The 27,807-nt window shown below is 37.8% G+C and overlaps 3 protein-coding genes across 4 annotated transcripts in view; 2 read left to right on the top strand and 1 right to left on the bottom strand.

Annotated features, from left to right (window-relative positions):
* Window positions 1-13,903, bottom strand: part of LOC124221453 (mucin-3A) — a 66,144-nt gene extending 52,241 nt beyond the window's left edge. Inside the window, exon 1 of the mRNA XM_069136923.1 lies at window positions 13,780-13,903. The gene's annotated coding sequence lies outside the window, so the exon portion shown is untranslated. The remainder of the gene's footprint in view (window positions 1-13,779) is intronic.
* Window positions 441-2,819, top strand: LOC124221475 (actophorin-like). Its single transcript, XM_046631544.2, has 3 exons — window positions 441-600; window positions 1,658-1,887; window positions 2,210-2,819. The coding sequence occupies exons 1-3, from the start codon at window positions 555-557 to the stop codon at window positions 2,402-2,404; spliced, it is 471 nt and encodes a 156-aa protein (XP_046487500.1). The 5' UTR covers window positions 441-554; the 3' UTR covers window positions 2,405-2,819.
* On the top strand, window positions 5,516-20,185 carry LOC124221462 (CG1567-like). 2 transcript variants are annotated; one of them, XM_046631526.2, is made up of 7 exons: window positions 5,516-5,697; window positions 7,430-7,533; window positions 9,489-9,645; window positions 10,916-11,038; window positions 11,133-11,263; window positions 15,375-15,651; window positions 17,462-20,185. In XM_046631526.2, exons 1-7 carry the CDS (start codon window positions 5,558-5,560, stop codon window positions 17,859-17,861), a joined length of 1,332 nt encoding a protein of 443 aa, XP_046487482.1. In that variant the 5' UTR covers window positions 5,516-5,557; the 3' UTR covers window positions 17,862-20,185. The 2 variants fall into 2 exon arrangements, with proteins under 2 accessions (XP_046487482.1, XP_046487481.1); XM_046631525.2 differs by having other exon boundaries at window positions 7,427-7,533.
* Window positions 20,186-27,807: the final 7,622 nt, after the last annotated feature.

The following is a 27,807-nucleotide window of genomic DNA, read 5'->3' as shown; positions in this document are numbered from 1 at the left end:
TCCGAATATATCTGATCGGTCGGCGACGGTGAAGAATTTGACCGAAAGCTTTGCGCAGTTAACCTTTTAATATGGTAATGAACAAAAATCTATCGAATTGTAATTAATTTTTGCCACTACAAAAGTAATAAAATTACGTAACGGAAGTCTTGGCTGATTCCCATCGCCCGTGTTAAATATGGTTACATCATTTATCGAACGTAGCAAAAAACCGCGTATTAAATTTTATTTTGCTCATGTCCCATTCACATGGTGGCAGGATAACACCGATGAACTCGGGACCTTGAAACAGGTACTGTTATATCTTTCTATCTCCATTCGTAAATTATAATCCGACTTTTTCTATCAGCATTACGTAGGTATAAGTGTGTGAAAAAATCACAACCACACTGTAACAGCTTCTCTGATGCGTCGTTTTTTTAGCGAACAAGCTGTCAGTAGCCAGCGTATTTAAGCTAGCAGTCGTTGAACATCTCGTCACTCGTAACCAGGAGCTCGATTCCGAATAACCCAGAGTTACAGGACTTCTATTCCTTCGATAAACCACATTCAAGATGAGGTTCTACTCAATCGTTTTGCTGGTTGTAACCATCGCTGCTGGTAAGTTTGAATTATTTCATTCTCATGCCTGTGGAATTTGAAAGGCAGTAGTAGTTGTTTAACAGAATTTTTTCGTGAAATTTCGTGTTTTTTTTTTTATGGACGGTTGTGGAATGGTTTTCTTTTTCGCGTTAATTGTTCGTACATCAATTATTGAAATGAATATAATATTTGTAGAATATCGTAGAATTCCTGGTTTCGAGTTTCGAGAAACAAGTAACATTCAACTTTTTTCATAAGACTCACCTAGTGAGACAAGAAAAGTTCAAAAATTTCTGATGAGTTTTCTGAAGCCGTCAATATTAGATATACTTAAAAAAATTTGAAAAGCCTTTGTTTGCAAGCGGTAAGTTTTTCTTTGCGTGAAAAATGCGACATCTGGAAGTGCTTCAAGAATAATACGTCATACTTTCTTATTCGTGGATATTCGCAATCTTACAGAAGATCATTCATAGGAATTCATATTTTTCGGCAGAATTTAATGTAAAACAATTTATTCGCTTTCGAGTTGTGAATTTCCTCACCAGCTGTAAGAATTATCTACATGGAACTGTAACAATTTTTATACGATTGTAGATTTTCGTATACATTCGTAAAATCCTACAATAGTTCAGCGAATTTTACCATCATTTTTACAACGAGCAGATTTTTTTTATTGCTATCGTAAAGCCGTGTCAATTATTATAGTTTTCTTTACAAGTTGATACTTTTTTTTTACGAAAATTCAAGCCACTTTTAAAATCAATCAATTCAAAAATTCTAGGTTGGTTGATTTCATGTTTCGTTTTTAAATATAGTTCTAGACGGTCGCAATTTTTCATAATATTTCATCATTTTCTGCGAAACACATTATTTTTTTGTGAAACAAAATTATTGGAGATGGTATTTTCACCTGGGCATTAACGTCACTCAAGTCTTTATGCAATTTGAGGCATCGCTGAAATACCAAAAATGCCTAGTTGACAGGAATATAAATCGTAGTCACGAAATTGAGAGATACGCTACAAATACAGCAAAACTGGGAATTACTAATCTGCAGGATAATTTCATTTCACAGTTCACAGTATCGAGATAGGGAAATCGGTGAAGGAGAGTGTCGGAGAGCTGAATAAGGGACAACTGCGATACGTAATTTACTCACTGAAAGACGGAGTTCAATCCGATGTGGAAGATAGCGGACCACCAAGTGAATCGTTCAAGGATATGGCGGAGAAGATAGGCAAACATGATGATTCTCGCTATGGAATGATCGACTACGAATACGAAGAGAACGGCTCTCCAGTCAAGGTGCGTTTTTGTTATCTAATTTGGCACTTCGTAGCCATGCAAGGTGAATTTCTTCTCGGTCACGATGAAATCCCGTTTTGAATAAATTTACTTGACAAGATTAAGAAGTAATATATCATTTACCTAGAATGTCAACCTAAGAATCATCTTGGAAGTTGGCATTGATTTTGAAAATTATCTATTTAACTAATTTATTAAAAAACGTCGGTTTTCAATTTGTCAAACAATTTATTCATTCCGGTGTGAATTTATTTTCCACGCGCGAGCCGATTCTGGCAATGCCAATCATTGAGCTCATCAACCGTTGTTTTGGAATTCACAGAAACGAGTGCTGATCCTCTGGAGCCCGGAAACCGCGACAGCGGCAGAAAAAGAGATTTTCCGCAACGCGTACAACGAGAAACAGGCTGCAGCAGCTGGCATTGATTACTTTGTCCAATTCAACGAGAAGAGTGAACTGACCGACGAGAATCTTATTGCTAAACTGAAGGTAGCTCCAGCCATTCCTAAGGCATAAAATGGAAGGAAGTAATCTTAATGGAATGCTATAGTCTGTTCTTAGCGACTGCGTTGAATGTCGTATTCTACATGCAATTCTGAACAAAAACACACCAAGCAATTGTTGCGTTCAATCAAAATATAGTGGCACAATTTTGTTCAGAATGGTACGTAGAATCCGGCTGTTACACCCATTTTGCGTTCGTGAGCCGCGAACTTGGACATTTAGATATATCTGAGTCCATGCTGAAATCGAGTGTAGCATCTCCTTAAGACAATTACCGTACGACGGTGAAGCGAGGCATACAATTGCTTTTGGTATATTCATTCCAAGCTTTTACTTATTGTAAGATAAATGTATAATCCCTGCGTCACGTGGCTACCGATGTGGCCGCGTATGCATAACAATAAAGCATTTCGAATTAAGCCAAAAATTATGTGATCGCTTGAAACCTGATTCTCCAACTTTTCTTCGTGCATCAAAAACACCGAGATTTATTACAAGTATTTCGAGTGTCCAGATTCAACCACAGTCATGTTTGTAAGAGATCCTTCCTGAATTTCCGTAGATTCCAGGATGGAATCGTATTAATCAAAACAATCATGGAAATGGGAATTTCCAGTAGACAACAATTTTTTATAGGTTGTTCGAAAAAATTGGACGTTTCTCGTCACTCCTGAAACACTTAGTCTGGCCGAGTTCAGCATCAGACAGACAAAGCTCTGAACCCGTCTTGAAACGACGCAGAGATCGCGGCTGGGATTTCGTTTCTTTCTCCAACTGTTATTACCGAACATTTTTCTCGACTCGTCGAGTCGTTGATCGGTGCCTCGCGGGGTGACCAAGAATAACGAGTCAGCTCGGTCTCTCTCTCTCTCTGTCTCTCTCTCTCTCTCGTACTCGTAATAGCATCTCGAATTAGTTTGTACCTTTCCACCGTCCAGTCCTGTCATTATAAACGCTCCAGCCGCCACGGGCGGTTTAAGGTCAAGTTTAAGCCACCGTGTGTACAAGAAACCGACCTTGCTCTCAGCGATCTTGATAAGACTCGAGCCGTTATAAATTACGATCATGATCGAACGAAGCGAGTAGCGCTCTCTCATGCTTATGCCAATCACCTTTTCGCCGAAGCGCTGCACGCGTTTAATAACCCTTTTTTTAAAATTTATTGTTAGCGGTGAATGACGGAGCACGCCTTTTGTACTCGATCGTGGAAACAAACAGCCGTGCTTTTCTACTCAATCCTGAGGGTGAGAAATCACATTGCAGTTCATCTGCCGCCATGAAAACTGACTCACTGATTCCGAACACGCACTTAATGATCGAAAGGCCTTGGCGGCATGAATTTCTCCTATAGGAAAGGCGTGCCTTTCCATCACAAATTTTATAGCCACCTGATTACGATGTCGCGTACGTGTCAATAGCCGCGTTATGAATAAGTCCTGAAGAGAAAATCACATCACACCTACTCACAATCAGCCTTCGATAGACGATTATCGTGTCCCCGTTAAATCGTTTCTATCTGGCAAGTTTGATCCATCGATCAGACAAAAGTATGATCTCGGTATTTTTTCATCGAAGGATTATATCCTGAGTATCAGATGAAAGGGATGATGACGCGCAGTCGAGGTCGAGGGGTCTTAAAATTCTGTAACCCTCTTTGAACGGAATCCAAAATTACATCTCGTCCGCTAAGGACCAGCTCGGATTATCCGCAACGCCTCGAGCAAGCGACCCAAGTTCTAAGGACAAAGGAAGACGTTCTTAAAATTCGTAAGAAGATTGGGGAGAAAGAAGGTAAAACGATTAGGTATAATGACAACGACTGTGTTTTTACAGACCCAGCCATCTGTTGTGTTATTACAGTGATTGTGTTACAATTTATCGTGGTTGTCTTTTAGGCTCGTTTCACCGAAACCAGAGCACGACTTTTCTGCCAGTTCAAATCGACACAGTTTATCGAAGCGTCTGCGGTAAGGTGTAGTAAAATTTATAAACTGCGGTATGTGATTGAATTTGCGCCGTCATAAAATAATCCAAACAGGAACGTACCGTATTAAACTTCAAATATGTTACAATTTACGAGTCCGTCTTTCCAGCTACAAAAATTTAGACTAAATCACAGACAAAATAACACACCGAGAGAATATTGAAAATCTAATTGCAACAAGAATCGAATAGAAGAATAGATCGAATATAAAGAAAGATTTTTAATTTCGAAACTGAAAAGTGAAGTCGTGTTGAGAGATGATTTGTGCAGAATGCTTGTGAAAACCAGAAAATCGACTAATTTTTAAATGAGTTTTCCGAGATGAGTAAGCAAGTTAGCAAGCGGTATTCATTTATTTTTATGTTTAAAAATGTAGCAATTTAAATAACATCTACCTAAATTGTCGACAGTTTTAACTTCTTTCGAATCAAACAGATCTTTCTGATTCCTTTGGCAAAATTCTTTATATTTATCCCCACTTTTTGTGTTCTTTGTAACTCTCTAGCAGAATCGAATAACTTGTTTCCACCAATTTCTCCATTCCGTTGAAACTGTGCGAATTTCTTCAACTATGCTGAAGGAATGTTTCAAAAATCTCCGAATTGCTTTTGGATCCATGAACGGCTTTTCAAGGAAGCTGAGAAATTCGCGAACAATTTCTCTCGACATTCTAAATTAAAACTACCTACACAAAGAAGAATTTTAACATATTGGCCAAAGTCTGACTTCATACTCCCCCGTTACTTAGAGATGAAAACGACAAGTCAGAGTTCGAGTTCAAGTCGAAGCCGTACCTTCGTGGATGCTCGAGAGTTCGAATCAAAGTATCGTCGCAGCAAGAGTCAATTCTCCGGAAGTTTCTAGAGGAGCATTGAACTTGAAGTCGGTAGTGGAGGCATAAAAAACAGAAGAAAGAGCCCAACGCTACCGGTGCCTGGCACATATGACTCAATAAACCCGGGCATGTGTGAGTTTGACTCATACGGTTACATGGTTCTTTATAGAAGTGCGTTCAAACATGAGAGGAGGATGTGTGCCGGCTACGAACTTGGTCGAATGCACCGGTGAAGCGTCGGTGGCGAGTGCCAGAAAAGTGTGCCGTGACCTCGAATAAGGTCCCGTTATCTTCTCCTGGTTCCTCCGGTCTTCCGCCTCAGTCTTGGCCGGGAAGTCGAGTCAAGATGATCCTCCTCATCGGCTTCGTATCGTTGTTGTTTGGTGTTCAAGAAGTGATTCCAGTCGGCGATCACAGTGCCGTCTCACTCCTCGCACCCTTTTTCGGAATCACTTTGCTACCGGTATCACTCGTCTCCGGTACCAGGTACGTAATCAGTTGTAACATCATTCGCGACGACTCTGACGACGAGGAAACGTTCTTGGCTTACTCTGGTTGAGCCACAGCGTGGTCAGAGCTAGAGATAAGTCAAGGTTGAGGTACAACGACTCCCAAACGTGAAATCCCAGATGACGATTGGCGAATTCAGACTCTCAATTTGTTGAGGTACGCGGCAATTGACGGTTGTAGTTATGTCGAAATTAAGCAGTTGACATTTCGCAGACTTCCAAATTGAGAAAATATTATAGTCTTGTTGTAATGAGGGTTAAATAAGGGTCTGCAACTTTTCACAAAATGTTGATAACAATCTTCTTCACAGACACATTACTGAAATAATGCGATTCCTTCGAAATTTGCCAGTCTTCTGACGAAAATAAAAGTACCAAAGTAGTCAGATTGTACGTATACATGAATGCCCACTATTCACGCGACAGAAATTGCTTTTCTCTCGAAAATCTTATACAACAAACATTTCTTTTTAATGAAATACGGTATTTCGTTAATTTCCAAGTTAAGAGTTTATATACTTGTTAAAGATGCGTGAACTCGAACGAGTCCTGGAACGAAGATTTAACTGCGAGAACTCTTCAACTGCGTCATAGTTTTGTACTTTCGTTTGAAAAACTTTGATAAATACAATGACAAATATATTTTATTGTGATGCTAGTATAAATTTGTAACGCTCTGTAGTGTTTTATATACAAAATATGTATTAATAACCAAAGGCATAAAGACTCGTTCAATGGGTATTAGTATTTGACGGAGTTTCAATGTGTTTGTTAAAGATTTGTTGTGTCAATTATTAATAGATTATTACATACATTATACTGCATTGGCCAGACTGTTCTCAAAATTTTTAAAATCATAAATGGAATTATTTGATTCTTCACATCAGATTTTAAATCAATCATAAATTTCTTCGATTTCCATAATTTAAAAGGAAATTTCTACGCAACACAGGTCAGTTTTTTGTGGGAAGTGTACAATCGAGAAGAAAAAACGTGTTCTAACCTGAAAATTGATAATAAAATGTATGATCGTACTTTTCCAATCAATCTATCAAATAAAAATTCTTCAAATCTGTTTTGACGTTTTTGTGATGAAACCTATCTTCCGCAAAACAGACGTCATTGAAAATTAGTTTCATTGTCGAAATAACTGTGAACCTTTAGAGTCTTAACATATGAACATTATTCTTCAGTTTTATATTCAAAGTGAAAAATGAGAAAAATATTTATACGGAACATAAAAAAAAGTGACTGAACCTACGACTTTGAAAATATCTTACATAGCGTACACATTTTTGCTAATTGTCAAACTCTGCGATAATTATCGATAACGAGAGTAATTTTTTCAATTGCTACAAACGAAATTCCCAGTAAGAAGTAAGCGAAGAAACGAAGGCAAAATGATTGTCAAAAACGCCAGTTCCTACTCGAGGTATACAAAAATACGAAATACAAAAAGACTGGAGATTCAGTCCCCATTTCTCCGGGATAATTAATGAACCGGCATTCCTGGAGAGGCAGAAGTTCATCTCGTACCGATATCTGGACACGACCGAAGAAAACATCGAAGTTAATGGCACTGTTCCCTGTAAGGCCTCGATATATAGCTTTGCTGGTCCTTCGGCCGAGGACCTAAGGCGGCTTAAAACTGATTTCGATCGTCTGTAACGCGGGACTTTACGGTCAGTCTTCTTATTTTTTTGCAGCAGATACGTCCCAAAGTGGAAGAAGCAGGCCTGCGAGATCCCAGCATCCCAGCACCCCAATTCACACTACGTATGCGACGAAGCAGGAGACGTGAAATGTCTGCCAGGTAATTTGAACGCCACCGTAAAAGCTTCTGATCTTTTTTTTTTTTTTATCGCTCTGACAATCAGGGAACAGAGAATGGCTGCTACATCCTTTTATGAAGTTTTCATCATTATTCTACCGGATCCTGTGCATTCCCCTAATTGTGAAGCAATTTTCATTGATTTAGGGTAGATACCAGGTTCTGATTTACAATAACTATATTGACTAACCTGCATGCTGTGCACTCAGACGTTGTTTTAAAAAGTTCACTGTTTTGTGACGTACTTTTTCATCATGCACAAACATACGTAATTCATTGTAGCACAGAGGTTTTCAATTCCTATAAAATCAAGTGAATGATGTCCACGATTTGTGAATCTTGTCGATTTAACCGCCATTTAACAAATTGCAAATCAGAAGATTCGTGATTTCTTTTTAACGGGAAACGCCACTGACATCGCTTATACGTGTGTTTGACATTTTCTTATGATATTAAATGGTTGTTTCGCCAATTGTTCAATCAGGACCAGAAATATGTATTTTGGTCTTAGAGAGAAATGGGAAAGGAAAAAGAAAAGCAACCAGTTCTACTTCTTTTTACCAAGAAAAAAAATTCAAATCCTCTTTCATCATATTGCATGCTTACACTTTTGATATTCTTCAAACTTTTTGAAAAACAGTAACCAGCATGTTCTGTCGTTTTTATCCACACGTTCCACGATTTATTTAAAGAACTTCCGAAGTTGAACGTTTTCTTTTTCCATTCGGAACCTCAAAAAGCGACCGATTCTATCAAAAGTTGTCATGATACCTCGGCACCTATTGCCTATAAATAGAAACAAAACCGAGAACCTTGAACTTATTGAATTGTGAATTTTAGAATATTCTTTTTGCCTTTCAAGTGGCTATGCTCACTTTTGAGGGCCCCAAAATAAACAGCCAAAAGGATTTAACGGTTTTAATTGCCCCTCTCCTTAACTAATCCCAACTTTTCTCCTGGAAGTAAAACCTTCACGACACTGTCATGTAGATCTTGAAAATAAGCAGCATTAAACTTCAAAATTAACTTGATATATGGAGCATTTCATGCCAAATCGGTCACTTTCGATCCTTACCAGTTTTTATGTTGTTATATTTATTTTAGGTGCTAGTAGCAACTTTGAAACCCCCAATTCATTTGTTTTAATCACACATATTCGAATCTTCTCAAAGTATAACATGTTTTGAAATTCTGGAAAATTTCATTTTCATGTAATCATTATGGAATTCGTGGCAGCATGAAAAAGTCTTATTTCAATTTTTAAACACTTTAAAAATTTGGAATTTAGGAAAATCAATGCTTCATGTTTTAGAATATCAAAATAAATTTTTAAACACTTGCTTTTCTATGGAAAGCACGTTGAAATTATATAGAAGATGAATTTGATTTTTCCAAATCTTTGCGGAATTTTTAAGAAATCCAAAGTAAACTTATATTTGAAACGATCGCCTTCGACCATTTTGTGCAAATTCAGAAAACCACGAAATTATAGCATCACTGCATTTTTGCATAAATATATGTCATTCCTTAAGCATATAATATGAGAAAGCTAATAATTCGACAGTTCGTTTCTTCAATAAATTATCACAGCGTCACACTTGAGATTTTTATATTAAAAATCTTGACCCAGCGAACGATGTTCATTTCCAAGAAGAAGCAATCCAAATGTTTTTGCCCCTTGAAATTTCATTCAATGCAACTCACATAAAGAGACATTATCACACAATCACATCGATGTCAACACTATAACATTAGAAATCACGGATGCACGCGTAAAATCGTACCGTGCTGTAAAAAAAAATTTGAACATCTAGCAAAATCCGAAAAATTTAGTTGTCAGATTTATCCCACGATAATTCAGTATATTCGTAATGAATTTGCGTAAATTAATTTAATCGACAAAAGGCTAACCCTTTCATCTCTTAAACGCTTTTCAGGATGGAGGGGAGACTTGTGCGACGTTCCAGTGTGCAGGAAAGGATGTGACCCACTCCAAGGATACTGCCGTCGTCCCGGTGAATGTCAATGCAAATTCGGCTTCTATGGAGAACTATGTGACAAATGCGTCGCTTTACCGTTGTGTCAGCACGGCAGGTATTTATGAATGTTACTCGAGTCGCTGCAGCGGGTTTCCGAGCGTAAAACGCAACTATTGGTGATGCTGTGTGTTAAATATCACGGATCACCGATCTCTCCGTGACCCCAGTCGCGTACTAAAAACTTCCACGGAGGAAATAAATTCTGCAGCAACCAATGAAATGCACAAATCTCGGCACGAACCGTTATGAACGACTTGGAAATCTGTTAAATCGATTCGCGTCAGTGCGAAGCGCTTTTTTATATTGTAGTTCCAAAATTTAATGATAATTTCTCAACTCACAAGTGCAGATTTAAATGTCAAAATTTTACTTCCTTGGGTATAAAAATTTGGTGATGCACGTCTCCACAGCCAAAATACCGGCACGGTTATATATGCGTTAAAAAAACAACTTGACAGAAATAAACGGTTGATTACTAATTGAAATAAGATTTCAAAAGCTGTGCCAGTGACCTCTGATCGGAGACCACTTATCTCCGTGACTCACGTCGCGGCGTCGTTCTAAAATTTCGCTATTTCAACGCAAATGCTTATAACGGTACGAATGACACACTCGTGCAAAACACAACGTATAATCGGTTATTCGCATATCTTCTTATAAGGATCAGATAATTTTTAATTAGGGTAACATGTTTTTTTTGGTACTGAAACAAGGTCTAAGCGTTAGATACACAAGTAAAAAAATATAGACGTTTCAATTTTCTTACCCAATTTTCTAAAATAATCGTGAGTGTTTATATATCGATACAATCCCATTGATAATTAATTATCCTCGAAAATGATAACAACTTTTTCACGTTGGTACAACCAGAAACCAGATATCAGCAAAATCAGGATTTTTTGTTCACAATAACGGACCAATGCTAACTTTCAAGATCTACGAGCGAGTTATTAGTTAAAATGAACCCACTCTAACTGTAAAACTATTATACGCGATTATTTTGGTCGATTCCGCAAAGAAACCGTAATGAGTATACTTTTTTACACGTTAGGTATTTAAACGGTGAAACATCACACGTTATGAAGCCCTTCTAAAACTTCATTTAAAAATCTTTTATTTTGTGCGGATTTTCAGTTCGGCAAGAAATATTGTCTAAGCCTTATCCAGCAAGAAGTTAAAAACATTACCCGAATCTGAAACAGTCTGATAACTTTGCATGAAACATTTTTCTCGTCTTCACGACGCATCTGCAGGTTTAACGCCAAGACTTTCAGGTTCACGAGTTGATTTCACTAATCCAAGCTCAAAACATTCGCCCACTCCAGGTGCAACGTGAGCTTCGAGTGTGCCTGCGATCCAGGATGGTCGGGACCTTTCTGCTCCGAGCCGATATGCAGCTCAGACTGTCACCCCGCCAGAGGATACTGCGAAAAACCAGGCGAATGCAGGTAAAAAGCCTGGCGAGGGCTGTCAGCCTCGAAAGACTTATCCACCGACTGTCTCTCATCCGATCGCATTCCATCGCCTCGTCTCTGTCCACAGGTGCAGACTCGGCTGGCAAGGATACAAGTGTAAAGAGTGTGCCGTTCTGCCAGGCTGCGTCCACGGAACGTGTCAAGGGCCTCTTGAGTGCCGCTGCGAACCAGGGTGGACTGGTTTCTTATGCCAGACACGTAAGTGCGGTCTCAATTAGCGATAACTTCACACGATGGAATGGAAAATCGGTTTGAATCGAGTATCATGATTGGAAGAGAGATCAGAATAGAAAAGCACGGCATCCGCCATCGGACTGCTTCTTGAAGAGTTTTTTGAGCGTGGTATCACGTGACCGATTTTAATGTTTTTTTTTTTCTATGAGAATCCAACTCGTTCTTTCGTTAAAGATTCATTCGATTCGAAATTTTTGGTGATATGATCACTTTGAGGCCAGAAAGAAAGCTCTGGTTACCTAGGACCTATGAATTATCTGATGAATTGATCATCTAATAATTTTCAAAATATAACTTCAAAGCCTGTCTCGCGGCGAAATAAATAGATGAAAATTCTGGATGATGTTTTGTTCCAAATCAATTCAATGTTTTACGAAAGAATGAGATGAACTCTGGTGAAAACTTTCAAATCGGTCACGTGACACAACGATCAAAATATTTTAAACACTGAAATATAATGATACAGGGCCGATCACTGAAGTGCAGGTGGGAGTTCCGGAGAGAGATAGCATCGAAGGGATGTGTTGTCTCCTTCTTCTGACACATGCGTGGGAGAGTTTGATAAAAAATTGTAATGTCACTGATTTACAAAAGAAAACACGTGTGAAAAGGGCACTCATTTCTGAAGTACAAGCTTTTCAAAAAACTATACCGGTGCAAGAGAGACAGCACTTCTGACCTGTAACCTCTGACCTATGTCTCTCCGGAAAGCCAGCTATATTTCAGTGATCTTAACCCGCAATCATGAAGTCGAGTAGAGTGGGTAGAGTCTCACAAAAATTATAGAGTCCGATCAATGGCCGCCGTCAAATTGCGAGTTGATGTGGGAAGTACGAAATGTACTTGACGAGGTCCTGATCAATATGGATTACGTTTTATGTAGTACGTATGCATTGTTTGTTCAGATACCTCTCATCACGATGCAAATATACCGCAACTTTTTCACACGTCAGGCTTAGAAAATCATTGGAATACTATCGGTAAAAATATGAATGCGATAAAATAATTTAAACGGAGATAGTTTTGCTCACGATGTCAATTCTATATTTGCAGGATGCGTAATAAAGGTTGTTTTTTTGCTACTATTTTCAGTCGAAAAGCAATACACTTAGTTATTTTAGGCATTGTATAAATGATTTTTAACTCTCTGAAATTTACTCAAGATAAATCTTAGATAGCTAGATGTTGTGTGAAAATGAAGAGCCTATATATAAGTATAAAATATTCGTCCTATTTATTGAAGAAAGTCGAAGTATTTGAAAAAACACTAAAAGACACTTTTTCCGTCGTCTTTTTTTCACACGACCATATCCTTTACGGTAATGTGCCAATAAGTACACCGAACGTGCTGGATTTCGACCGCTTTAAGGACATGTGTATTTGGCTCAAACAGAAAATCCGATGAGAACCGTTTGATACGTCGGTAACGCACGCACTGATACTGTTCAATATCCGACCCACCTGATATGTCGGGGCACGATCTTACCGACTGGCTTACCGACATATCAAACGATTCTCATCGGATTTCATGTTTGTACTTAAGGACGTTGTATGCGAAATCCGAGCAAAAAGTTTGTGACGTCGTCTTTTATAAGAAATAGTGAATGCAATATTTTTTTATTGAAAATTGAATTGAGACGCCGTTAGAATTGCGAAATATTCACGATAAGAATAGTAAAAAATAAATTTTTGATCCGAAAAGCGAAAAAAATAGTCGAAATCGTTCATGTTTTTGGCATCAAGAACGATATTTATCGCCGCGTCTGTACCCACTACAGCTGTAGAGCCCTGTCACGGATAGGGAACGCGGGGGACAATACTAACGCACGACACGAAAATTCGGTCGTGGCAGCGTCGCATGAACCTAACCTATAGGCCACCCGAGCTTGAAACGAGTTACAAGTGATTTACCAATAGTGTTGAATTTTCGAAAGTTGTTGTCGGACGAATAAAAAAAAATGAAAAATGGAAAGAACCCGCTATAAAGGCCGATTTGTGCGAAAAAAAAAGCTGTATCGGAATTTGAAAGCCAGTTTGGAACAGCTGACTGCTCGGGATTATTCTCCTCATGCAATCTTCACGAACTTTCCCTACTTTCGGAATTAATTACGAGATAACGACGTGGTGGAAAAATATTAAAAAATTCTAATGGATCCAAAATTTATTGAATAAGATGATACTAGTTTTTCAAGCATTTCTATCGACCCGTTTTCCAATTACATATGCAAACGTGAATTTTGTCAGGTATTTTGCGGATTTTCCCATAAGCCCTGTGTTAATTTTCGGATTTTCAAATTCGATTTATTCTCAAACGACGTGGTCAATCGTATTGAAATTTGGCAAGAAATTTGGAAATATTACAATTAAAACTCGAGCAAAATTTTAACAAAATCTGTCGAAAGGGTGTTTTGCATACAACGTCCTTAAGCCCGTCTCATGCGTATCTATATATTCGATTAATCATCCAGTATTTTACTCACTTTTTGAGGCTTCCGTATTTTGTTGCGGCGCAGTGAATTAGGAAGACACGAAATCACTATCTGAACTCTCATAGTCGTTACACCTATGGTCTCCACTCTATGGTAAGGCTTACATGGTGCGCGATCCAGATAGACTGTATTTCATTGGTCAGAATCGAACACTCGACTGTACATATAAATTATAATACACCTCTTGGATATCATGGCGAAACGATGGCAACGCTATCTGTCGGTTAACGGCGGCAACTCGAGGACGTTGTTTTCATACCAGTAAACATATGATTCACATATAAATCACGGCACGTTTAAAATTATTGTTTTATTTAGTGCAATGCAAAATTAAAAGTGATATTATGAGCCACACTATCATCAAATGTGGATTTGAGAATATCCATGCAGAATTCATTTGCGGAAAATCTGTGTCGCAAGGTAAGTAAATGCACGAAACATATGAGATATTCTTTCAAATTCATTTTGATTTTTACTACGTATTTATTTTTAGGATTATCGTATTACCAACAATACGATGATCAATTAATTAAACATTTACAGGGTATAAACTATTCCAAAGCCATCATGTTCAGTAGGTCGTCGAAATTAATGATGAAGCTAGTGGAGAACGAATCGTCCGTGGGAAAGTAATACCACAGACGAGAGTACATAATCCGCCGTACGAAGTGAAATTAGAGGTATGTATCAATTATGAGATACATGAATAGTTCAATAATAATGTAAAAAAATATATTTTCAGGAACTTTGCATCTATAAATGCAAAACAGAAATGGAACATGTAGATGTATCTCCTTACGTTAGACTGCTTGCCACCAATAAAATGAGCACTGCAGATCCGAGTGTTCTTATTCGGCTGCCACGGCTTGTTATCTGGTGTACTATAAGAATAAAACATTTAAGAAAATCTGACGTTTGTATATTTTCAATACGTTAATTCTTTACATCAAATTGTTATAATGATACTTACATTCTTCTGACAGCTTTTATCCACTCATTTCACTTGCTAATTTCCCAATTTCGTCTCGAAAACGAATAAAAAATTAACTCTGGATTTTTCGATTGGGTATTTTTGCAATCCACGACACAACAGTACCTCGTTCCGCCCATTTTTTGTTTATTTCGCAGAGCACTTTTTAATTGAATTGATACATAAACCGTACAGCTGACCGCACTCACACGTCCACGTGTTGCCTGAATCTGCCACCGAGCCGCGCCACTAAAGTTATCCAAGAGGCGTATAATGCATTTCTGAGGCTGATTCAATTACTTACCCTTGGAATCTCGAGAATCTACCTTGCCGTCAACTGTTTTAAATGATGTTGATCGAAGACTGTGAAAACGGTTATTTACTGTGAATCCAACCCTTCTATCAATCATCATATGAACATTCGCACATATCCGCCGTGTATCGACTAGTTGCGAAAAGTCAATGAAACCGAAGCGTCGATTGTCTTGACTCTTTTTTCTAAGTATTCTTGGATATTCAGCAACCGATTTGGCTAGTTCCACTTTACCGTACTAGTGTCAGGTATAAAGCCAACATCGTGAGCAACGTTTCACTTAATTCTCTTGGACTTTGACAGCAATCTGCGCGAAGGGATGCAGCCGGGAACATGGAGGGTGTCGACGCCCTGAAACTTGCAGATGCCGGGTTGGCTGGAACGGGCCAAACTGCACGGAGTGTGTTCCTTACCCAGGATGCGTTCACGGCACTTGCAAAAGGCCGTGGGAGTGTCGGTGCCAACCTGGCTGGACTGGAGATCTCTGCAATGAGAAATTGACCTACTGTGATGAGAACCCAGATTCTTGTAAGAATAACGGAACTTGCATCAGCGTCATTCCGGAAGACGGAAATTTCAGGTATGCTCATAACCACTCGGCTATCTTTGTCATAATATTTCTAGATTCTTCTCTGGATACGAGAATGATTTTTTCTGAAAAGGCTTTTTTAGCACTCTAACCTTAAAATCGTGACTTCGTCATGATTTCTTAGCTCTTGTGATAAAAGATACGGAACTAAACTCGGAGGCATAAGGTTTTTTGACTCGCGCATTACAGCACTTGCCTTCGGCTCGTACTTTAAACCTCACGTCTCGTCAAAAAGCCTTATCCATCGTCGTTACGAAATGTACTATTTTTACACGAGAACTACAATATCCCCTTAAAACAATCCCCGTCATATTGGATAGAAAGTGAACTACGTTTCACAACTTCATTTAAGACAGTTGTAAGTAAATAAATATTAATTACTTGCTATTTTCGGAATATTCTACAAGTAATATTCTCAGGACAAGAAACTTCCATTTTTTGAATTATAAGTAACAATTTTTTCATGCTAAATATTCTCTGCAAAATTATATGCGGCTGCGCATTAAGTCGAATTTCATTATTCCGACACAAGCCTTACCTGTATTCCATGAAAACAACATTATGGAAATTAATAACTTCTCAAAAGCTTATAAAATGATATGCTGAGTTCTGTCTACCTGTATAGTAGATTCCTATTATTGAAGAATCGTTTTCAATGAATTCTGAACAGAATAAACGTCGATTACTGTAATTGAGCACACTTCTCCAAAGTTTTTCGTTATTATTTTTGCTTACAAATTAATGCTTGTAGGGTACCTATTGTATTTTATTATACATGTTTTGCGGTTTCTTATTCAGATAACAATCAGCAACCAGAATTTGATAACAATTCACATTCGTCGGTCAAGAATTTCTTTATATTTGGTGAAAAGCGAAATAAATCCTCTATCAATTCGTCGTTCTAAAACGGGCAAAAGAAGTATAATATTGTGCAATGAAAAACCTGTTAAATATATCAAAATCCGTAATTATGAATGTAATTTACTCGTTACAAATCAATTTATTAATCTAACTCCGTCGCTTCTCATCATCGTACTCCGGGCTTAAACAATGATTTAATTCCTTAGGAAATTAGTGAGTCAAAGCTCGATTATACTTTTTCTCAATTTTATTTTGAAATATTCGTCCATTGAGTACTTGTCAAATAATTATATTACTAAGCTATTACTGAGACGTGATCAAAATATTTTTATTGCAAAAAAAACTTTAAATATCGATACTTCATATCAAATCACTTAAAAAGGGCTGAAAATCTAGGAGATTCGTTTGATTTCATTTTACAATGGCTCATTTTATTCAACAGGCTATGTTTTCAAAATTTGCCAAAACACTTTTTTCATCATGTTGGCATGGTGAATATTTAATTTTTCAAAATCGCACTGATATTGAGTTTCATTAGCAAATAACAGAATGCACTACATTAAAGAAGAAAATCCATTTCATTGACTGCGTGAAAAATAGTATTCTGAATAAATCGATTTGTCGTAGAGTGGAATCAAACTTATCAACCAAATTCTCGACGATTTGAAACGATTTGATGTAAAGCATCTATATCTAAGCTTTTGCTTATAATTTTTACAATTTGTATTTTTTCATTTAAAAAAAAATCTTCGTAACAGCAAATATAACAGTTTTACAAATATGTTATACGAATATCTCGTAATAAAATTATCAAAAAACATCGATTCTTGCTAGCCAACCACCTTGAATACACAGCGCTCCCACAAAAAGCAAACAACCCCACTCACAATCAGTTCACCCCACAGAGAAACCTCAACATCAATGTAAATTTGCATTTCAGATGCATTTGCCCGATGGGTTACATGGGTCGTCAGTGTCAGATCGAGACGACAGTACCAGCGACGGAATTGATGCCCCCTATGCCGATCAACACACCGACGCAATTCGAGATGCCGGCGACGTCAACGGAAGAAAGCGTCGTGACGCTTTCCAGCCTCGTTGAAGAGGCGCCGGTGAAACCGGATGTCGAAGAGGGCAGCCAGGCGCTTGAAGAAGACAGACTTGACGACGACGAACCCGTCGAGCACAAGGACGAGCAGACCGTCGAACCACTGGGTCCAATTTTCATCACCGATCCTCCAACCACGAAGGAACCTGCGGCGACAGCGGGAAAGTGGCCAACCGAACCACCGACAACTATGTTGCCCTCGGTCGATAGCGATGTCGATAACGAGGCCTAGAATCTTAGCCGAGATTTTCACCTGCTAATTTTTTTACAAAATTGATCGATGAAATTTCTTTTACGTCGTACAGGTGCTGGGAAGAAAGTTATTTAGACATGTTTAGGGAGTTTTTTCACTTTTTAAGTAACTAATCAAAGTGAATTTTCCTCATGGCTCTGCATTTTTTTTCTTGTTTTTTTTTATACGTTTTTGAGATGAGATTTTGAAAATATCGGTAGGTCTTTTTGATCGGATGATTACCTACTTTTGTTAATTGGAAAGAATGTATATTTAACTTCATTCGAATGAATTCCTACCTTCGACTGGACTTTATTCAATTCGTGATATAACATGCAACTGAGTCAACGCCAACATTCTAACGAGAGGAGATTATAACTCTGCAAATTTGCAGAAATTTATATTTTGACAGAGGACTAGAGAGAAATCAATCCCACTGGGATTAAGTATCGGCCGTAGAAAGGGAACGAATTCTTACAACACGATGTATAGGAAAATACGGAGTGGCCATATTCGAAGCATTTCGAAAGAAGTAAGCTAACAACAATGTCGTGACAAATGTAGAAAACTACGTTTGAAAAAGTGTGTACAGTTAGAGAAATTACCAGCAGAGTTTTGTAGAAAAATTTGCAGAAAATCGAGGCAAAAACGATTCAGAACCCCATAGCAACGTTGTCCTGAGCATTCGAGATTCCTCAACCACACAAAGCCAGTTCCAATATCCAGATTTACAACATTGTAAACCGCCCACGTGTTGCGTTTCACATTAATCATGGATTTTATCCGCAGACAGGTTCTCAAACCTCTCTCTCTCTCATCGGTCAGTACAAACCTAGCGAGTCAGCAGGATTTGCTAAAATCAACATCTGCGGTTATGAATAATAATGTAAAATTAATCAATGAATCGGTTTTCTACAAGTCAGTACATTCAATAATCGCCGTTTTCGATCAACTAGCACCGTACAATTAGTTGATCATCCGCCGTTCTCCAGAAAATACCGAATTTTGGCTTATACTCAGAATACTTCTGGTGAAAAAAAATTTTATGGTCTCTCACCAAAATCTCTACAATTTTGCAGAGAATTCAAAACACGATCGTAGTTCTTAGATAAGATTTTTTTTAACAGAATTTCGTGATTTAATTTTCGTATATAATCAAAATTTTTAGTAACGCACCACAGTTTTCTACGAAAAATTTACAAAAACCAATGATTTTCCATTGTTCCGTGTCTCCGTAAAATATTGTAAAAATTATCGACACCCGGGTGATCATCAAACGCGTCCCAGCATCCCGCGAAATTAGGTCCAGGAAGCGAAAACGGTCAAGCGAAGTAGGCCAACCGTCCGTGTCCCGACATAAATCACGGTGACGTTTCAGCATCGGCATCGTTAATAGCATTCGAGGCGAATCGAGTGGCCGAGCACTCGCAGGCAGGCAAAGAGATACCTGAGTAACGTAGACCTGTGGTGTTCAACCGACTTAACGGTCTAGCGAACATGTGTTTCCTATCCGCCAAAGCCGGGCATCAGGAGCTCCGCAACCCTGTTTACACAGGCGCGAGTGGCACCGTGTGTCCATGTATAGCTGCAGCCCGACGGAACTCTGTCCTAGGTATTGCGTTGCCCACGTGTAACGCGCTGCTGGTATGAACGACCGTTACGCAATGCGACCGCAAAGTTTGACCGTCGGTAACCGGGTTTGATTTTTAAAAATTCGCCAGTTCCGGTCCGCGTGTTCTTATCTTCTCTGGATTATATAAAACTCAACTTCTCTCTGCCTGTTTGTACGTATTTTCGCTCGTAACTTCAGAACGAGTGAACCGATTTTGATTATTCTTTTTTCGATGGATAGCTACAACTTCTTGCTAGGTTTTAGACTATATTTCGTTACAACCAGATCAATGGTTTTAGAGGTATAACGATGTTTGTAAGCCAGGCTAGAACGAGATCACGCACTTAAGCGATCGCTGACTAAACACTTACAGATAGAGGAAAGTTATGTTCAAGAGTTTTCTATGTCTTGAAAAGCTCCGCAAAAAAGTCTATGAGATCATATGGCTATGTCTAATAGTCGTGTCACAAGAAGCATTTGAAAATATTCGTGGGCGGAGCTGCAACGGGCTTCTAGTTAGTTATAAGATCGTTCGAAAATCCGAAGCACACTACGCGATACACAGGAATGCGAATTGCGCAGAAGCTGATATTTATTCGTTTATTTATTGTACTTAAGTAGTTATAGTATATATGTATTTATTTTCCACATGCTATCTTTCCTTTTATGATCTGAGTATAATAAAGATTGCATTATACCTATCGTACCTGCATGTCTGATGGATTTTTATTCGATGGTCCGATTTACCTACTTCTTTTACTACAAAAATGTTATTTCACCTATCTAACCGAAATCTGACAGAGGACGAATTTACTAGTTTCAGGGACTGACTTTCGATTCGAATTTAGAATGTCACGTCAGTGTCACATCTGATGAAATATACAGAACTTACTAAAAGATCACAGAACTATTAATCAGCAAAAATACTCAACGTCGTCGGGTACTCTGAAAAAATTACCAGAGATTTTTCTCAAAGTTCCTGCGATCTCTCCAGTTCACTACAGACATATCCCGGCTATATTTACTTTCACTGAATTGTGAATATAGCCGCTCAGTTGAACAGGTAATTACAACTCTTTTCGCCTCAATTACGTGCAGACCATTCTCATACCACAAATCTGATAACAGTGAGACATCGTTGAGAGAAAGATCAAACAAGTTACGAATATACAGCATCGGTGTTTACCGGTAATTGATTCATACTAAACAGAAATCATTCCTTCGGCGAGAAGGAACTTGGATTTCTATTTCTGGTTATAATATAGATAATGAGTAAAATGTAAAACTATTTCGCTGCAGCAATATAGCGGAGCAATTAAATATGAAATTTATGTCCAAGTCCGCAAAGCGGTGAAGCTGGGGGACAAATAGAGCGAAGGCTGTGTGTCGTTTCATAACGCAAAATAACCGCAGTCACTCGGTGCGTATAACGATCGGAACAAGCCTTGCTAACGATATGACAATTATATCGGCTCATTATTCCCCGTCGATCTGTCTACGAGGGCATAAAATTATGCGCATACGCTCGCCTTCAATCCACGCACAAATATACAATTGCAATTCCAGCACGCCTCCGATTCGATAAATCGTTAAAGAGTGTACTTATCTAGTCGCATGTATGCGGTATGAAAGAATCGCAGACTGGAGAGGACAACTGACCCAGTTGCTTTACTACAGAACACTAATACGGTTACCTACCCTGGACAAGTTGTTCGCCTTTACCGATAACGGAAAGTAAAAAGGTGTTCAGATATTTTTCCGTACGATATTTTGCAAGGATGTTTTAATCGTCCATTATGGCGATTCCATTTGTCTTCGTATACGTTCACTTCGCTATAAGTACGGGGAACTGAACCTTGTGTGCATTTATTAAATGTAAAAATTATCGTTTACTGCACGTTCGATTCCATTTTGGCAACAAAAAGGAACTGTTCAAGATCCAACAAAAATCTGCGAAATAATTTACTTAAATACAGACGACAAGTGTATTATTATCGATCGTAAATAACGAATATTTTTTGCCATGAAAAAGTATATTTTAATCGAGCCCATGATTCCTCGAATGAACCGAAACGTTTTAATTTCTGCTATATATTGTCCGTTATTTGATAGATTTTTTATTGAAAATTAAAGAAATACATCAATCGCATACAAATTATGCGGTAGGTTTACATTCAGATAGATCATTCTGCTGGGTGCAGGTATTTAATTCATACACTCCAAACCATTGTGCAACACACATAAAATCATGGCCATATCTTGATGTTGTGTATCTGATCTGTCTCACTAAATATGAAGTGAATACTCAACATAGATGTCGTGAGCAAAAAAACGATTTGTTTTCGTTACACAGACTGCAAATTATATTGTTACACGTTTTCAGAACAAGATTTGAGCAATAATTTTTATTACCAACAAATCCGGACTTTGCAGGGTATTTCAAGTGAACAACTCAACTTTCTCAAGGAAATTTTTGCACAGCGCAATTTTATTATCTCGGTTGACTGGTTTTTCGGAGTGCGATCGCGGTGGAGTCGCTGTTTGTGAAACGTCACCTCTCGCAGTCATTCAGAGAGAAGCAAAATGAAAGTACAAGAGTTATTATCAAGAATCGGATCCCCCGTTTAGTTTACCTTGATTAAATTTTACCCTCCGAATTTTTTCAAGTTATTTAACAACGCATCTTTGCGAAATTCAATGGAAGAAGAGCCGTGTAGACAAAGTTTGTCTAAAACTCAAAATTATTTTTGTGGAAAAAATCATACGATCGCTTCTATTCAAAATTGTTTGATCAAAATAAATTTGTTATATTCAATTCGACCGACATATATGTACTATCTAAGACACAGCTGATTCTACAGATTTAGGTTCGGTATAGAAAGTTGAATAAAAATTGATTCAATTTACGATTACTTCATCAAATGATCAAACGAAGCAATCGTGTTTGATTTCTAAAATATAACGTACATGATTATATAAATTTCAATTGCTACTTTCTCAGTTTTTTCTAATTAAAGTTAACGAACAAGTTCAAAAATCCTGGAAGTTATTCACAGACGAGAAAACTTCATTTCATTTATAGGATTGGCTTCTGAAGAATACTTGAAAAGCTTTTAGATATAAATTTCCGAAATCCATTTCAGCGATTATTTTTTTCAGCCACAATCAGAAATATTCTACCGATCAAAATCCAACTCTCCATTCATCTTCCTCCCCACTCCAAGTTTGAGACCGCGCGTTCCCTTGAAAGGGCGACAAAAGAGGTGAGAGAATTTCATCTCAAAATAATGAACTGCTTTTCGAAGTGCCCTGAAAGCCTGATCAAAGAGCGGCCTGCCTTCGACTCTCCTGCTCCAGGACTCCCTTGCAGGCTGCTGGATTGTGGGAACCGCTTCTGTTTCCTCCGAGTGCCGAGTGCGATAATACCCTTCACTGGATTCCACGCTCCGTATCTGACTTAAAGAACGACTTGTCAAGATCGTGATCTTTGGAACGTAACTTCGCTTCGCGATTCGCGAATATTCTCGCATATGCAGCACTCTCTCTACTTCTCTCTCTCTCTCTTTTCTCGATCCCCACGTACGTTTCTCTCCCTCTCTCACTCCGCGAATTTACCGTACCGCCTATGACGTGAACTAACAATAAAAGCATCGTTAGAAACCCACGTTGGCGTATCGAGCAAACCGCTGTTACATCGCAGGCGTTGCATTGGCACTCGTTACACCACCCTTGTAGACCTCGATTTTCATTCGCTTACACTCACGGAAATTTACAGATGTACAGTTATGGATTTAAAATGAAAATGAGTTCTGCAGCTGTGAAAAAAAAAATTTAATACGTCTTACTGAATTCTTTTCGATTATCGTCATTCCTACTGTAATTTCTCGTAGATAACTGTTGCGATAATTTTGGCGCAATAATAAATTGACGTTAAGATTTTTTTAAGCTGAAAAAATATTGTTGACTAAACAAGCAGATTGACTGTTGCAATAGCGAGCAAACTTGATATTCACAACAATAATCGCGCTAAATATTTAACAATATCTGAACCGTTATTGCAACGATATCTACTTTACTAAATCCTTGTAGTAACTGCAACAAATGAAAGGCTTCTCAGTGTGCCTATAACAGAGCTAAAGGTTCAAATTATTTGTTAATTCAAAACTATTGATATTTCGAGTTTTCTAGTACCCAAAATTACAAATTCCTTAAATTTTCTTACGGCCAAAACTCCAAAATGGTTTAATTTCGACATGATTACAAGACCTAATGGTTATAATTCGGTGATTACGTAAAATGGGATTTCCAATTCATGTATGCACGAAAGGCAGAGAAACTTAGGATAATTAGGTCATTTTTCAGTTAAGTAAGATAATTACAATTGTTACGTACAATTGAATATCTTTGATTTTGTAATATGTAGATATAAGTTAGCATGAATGACATTTTCGGAAATTTTAGTATAAGTAAAAGGTAAAAAAAATACATACCAATTATTTAAGGTTTTTCCGCCTATAAGTACACAATATATAAAAATTCAGCAAAAAATATACTTTAGTAAAATTGAATCATTAGAGGTGTTCAGTATCCGAAAGTTTTACCTATCGGAGTTTTCACCATTCAGAAATTCGAACTGCTCTAAGTTTTCACTTTTCTGATTGATGAGATTCGACATTCATTCGGTTCGACCTGAATTTCGTCTCATAACTTAAAATTCACTTTGACTTTTTGCACGCTGACTTTGCGTAACACCAGTTAGAAAAAAATATTCAAATGCCAAAACACTGATGAGTAACGATAACAAACTTTTCAGAATTCTGTTTCTTGTACGAAAAATAAATAATCAATAATCCAAACTTTGAAAAATTATATGAACTCAACGCTACTTCCGACTTCAGTTTTGTTTTACGCAAGAATAATGCCAAGAAATGTGTTCCTCTAATTGAATTACCACTTGCTGCAGGAATACATTTCATGGAGTTATTTTTGAATCAAACCAAAAAGTTTTTGGACAGTTTTTTTCAGCATTACATGTAGAATTGCGGTATTTTTGCATCATTCCTACGTAGGCTTTGATAATACTCAAAGTAAGTGACACTTATTTTTCCAAGCTAATAAAATCGTATCCAAATTTTCCGAAATGATAGCATATTTTATTACGCTTGTGTCAAATTGATGTAAGATATAAGTAGTGTACCATAACCTCAAAGTGAGTCAAATTCTGTTGGAACTATGTTCAGTGTTGTCATAAATTTTTCGAACTTTCATGAGACAACACCCAAGCAAAATTACAAAAATTACTATCTCGTTACTCCAAAGCGAAGAGAACTGTAAAATTCAATTTGTTCACTTCATCGACGCTTCGACCACTCCACAATCCCGAAAATATCTATTATCTCTCTACTCGTATCAGTTAACTTGACCAGATAGTGCAGATTGCCGAGAATTGCGTCCTTATAAGACGCAATACACAGATTGCAAACTGGATTCACATGGTACTAAGTACTCGATGAACTCGGTATAAGATTATGGCGCAAAGACAGCGTGAGTAGCCCGCGGGGAATTCTACAAATGAATAAACATTGTGCAAGCTGATCGACCAGGAAGTTCAGTGCCAGGGTCACAACGATCTCGCGAAGATTCGCGGTTGAAACTAAAGGTCAAAAGATCGGGAAGCAATACTTTGCTACGAGTATTGACGCCTCTGAATCTATACGTATCAACTTTATAGCATGGAAAAAATACAGATCGAGGCGCGTTGTTAGTATTTTGTGAATATCTTTGAAATTACGAAAAACGAGGTACGCCTAACCATTTTGCGCTACTGTCGATCCTTTTTTGGTAATTGCAACGCAAAATCAGTTTCTTCGGTTTACTCTACTTTTTTAGTTAAACGAGGCTTTAACGTCAATTTATTGTTGCACAAGCATTATATTTTCCCAACAGTTACAAGAAAATATAGTTATAGTGATGAGAAAAAATAGTAACTAATTTTCATTTTGTACCTAGAACTATATTTTTCGATTGTGGAAAAAAATGAAAACAGTTAAGGACTGGGCGGTAACCGGAACTAAAAATTTCTCTCAGTGCACAGATATTTCAAAACAATTTGATTTCAAGTATTTCAAATGAAGCATTGTCGATGTACTTCTGAAACTCTCGGATAATAGAAAATATTCCGAAAAAAACAATTTACAAATGTAGATGAATGTCTCTTCTTTTTACAACCCTCAAGTCACACAGTTAAAAACCAGTATCAAATCACTCTTAGATCTACGAATCACCGCCGAACGAATGTTCAACTTCGCAACATTAAGGGTGACGGCTATAACGACTAGCGTCGAATACGCTTGATCCAAAAACGTCTGCTGCAGGTGTCCGTTTCACCTCACTAATTACCTGCGGACAACATTTCATCGAGTGGAAAGTCGAGGGAATTTTTTTTTTTTTTTTTTTGCACATTTACGGTGACGTAAATTATTATTCGGTAGGTACGCATTATACCGGACATACGGGAGTATCGGGGCTTTCCTTCGAATCCGCCGGCAAGGAATCACGGTGAAACGATCGGCCCTCCGAGTCCTTGCGAAGAATGCAGAGTTTCGTCGGGCTTCGGTTAAAATATAAAGGAATAAATTAAACGGGGCTGCATCACGGGGCCTGCTTTTCGACCGGTTCAGCATGCACACGCCCAGCTTTTGCAGCGTTGTTCGATACAGTTCAGTCACGCATTACGCATTACGCACGTACGCGCATGCATTCGTGTTGCATTTGCGGACGAAACGAGGTTACGCAACGAGAGTTGCTGCACAGGACTCGATCCGATATAAATGTTACAGTTTTCACTCCGCCCAGCGAAGAAAGCTGCGGCAGGAAATAAGGCGTCGAATAGTGCCAGAATTCGTCCGTATTAAATGAAAGACCGAACGACGACTTCTCTTATTGAGAAACTGCCTTGGGTGCAAATTTTTATACACAAGTAATTAGTCATCCCCAGAATTGGGAAAATTGTGAACAAGGTGACCTTGGCTGACGAAGAAGAACCGCGCATCTCTCTCAGTTCTAATCAATTGCGTTATGTAAGACTAACCTGTTCATCAAAGCCCAAATAGAATAAAAAAAAAAACTCATCATATATCTGCCAGTACTTTTGAATAGATATTTCTCCCGAATGATGTAGTATTTGAAAAACGTAGGAGAGAGAAATCTTGACTGAATAGAATGAAGCGACAACGAGTTAAATACTGAAGCATTGTTTATATGCATGGACAGTTTCGGCCAGGTCTAAAACTTTCGGAAATCGTGAAACAATAAATACATTTGCAAGTATCGATCAAGCAGACGCTATTAAGTTTGAAATTATGCAAGATAAAATATTGCATATGATACAGCTGATAAATTAGACATTTTTATAAATGACCTTTAAACCTATACATATATAATTAACGAACGAAGACAAACTCTGATTTACTACATACATTGCTTAACTTACGCGCATCTGTTTTTTAGTTGCATATAAAAGTGTAGTTATCAATCACCCGTCACCTATAAATCTTTAAATTACGCAAGGTTATAAAACATTAATAGAATTGAGTTTAAGCTATTTCCCAGACAGCACTTGAAACTGAGAGTCGCGAAAAAGATGTTTCAATGATAACTTACGGACTCGTTTTTTGACCTCGCAACGATATTGATATGTCGAAAAAATGTGTTTCGTGACTTTGAACGTAAAAAAAATTTGTGACAAAACGTTATTTAGACACAATTTTCAAGACTTTTAGTTTTATTATGTCTGAGAATCGAGTTCACATGAAATGCTTAAACAAGGATCGTACAAATTTCGCACGTATTGCCAAATTTATGCACTCGTATCGTATAAATCTGCAAGTATCGATCAAGAAGATCGTAAATCGAGTTGGAAATTATGCAAGACTATAAAAATACGAAGAATTGTAAGATCCATAAATTTCAGTCAATTAGTGCATAAAATTACGGAAACAAGAATCTTGTTCTCTATTTTCTTGATTTGTGCGTCGCTAAGTATTATAACCGCGACTGAATTTTTGATTGATAATACTTTAGTGCACCCTGCGTCGAGGGAAATTTTTGGTAGTGCATACTGCACGCTCATTTTTCACCACAACCGAAAAATACCTATAGTCCTGGGTATAAAATGAAAATGGGTTCCTAACCGTGGTCACAAAATCTAGTACGTCTTAACTATTCTTTTTAGTGACGGTCACTGGTACTGTTTATTCTTGTAATTATTACAATAATTTTATATTTCTTCAGCGATAAATCGATTTCAAGGCCCTATTTGACTGAAAACCTTAG

This window comes from Neodiprion pinetum, chromosome 6 (assembly GCF_021155775.2).
Source record: "Neodiprion pinetum isolate iyNeoPine1 chromosome 6, iyNeoPine1.2, whole genome shotgun sequence".
NCBI classification, from domain to species: Eukaryota; Metazoa; Arthropoda; class Insecta; order Hymenoptera; family Diprionidae; genus Neodiprion; species Neodiprion pinetum.
This window is presented reverse-complemented; position numbering and strand designations above follow the sequence as displayed.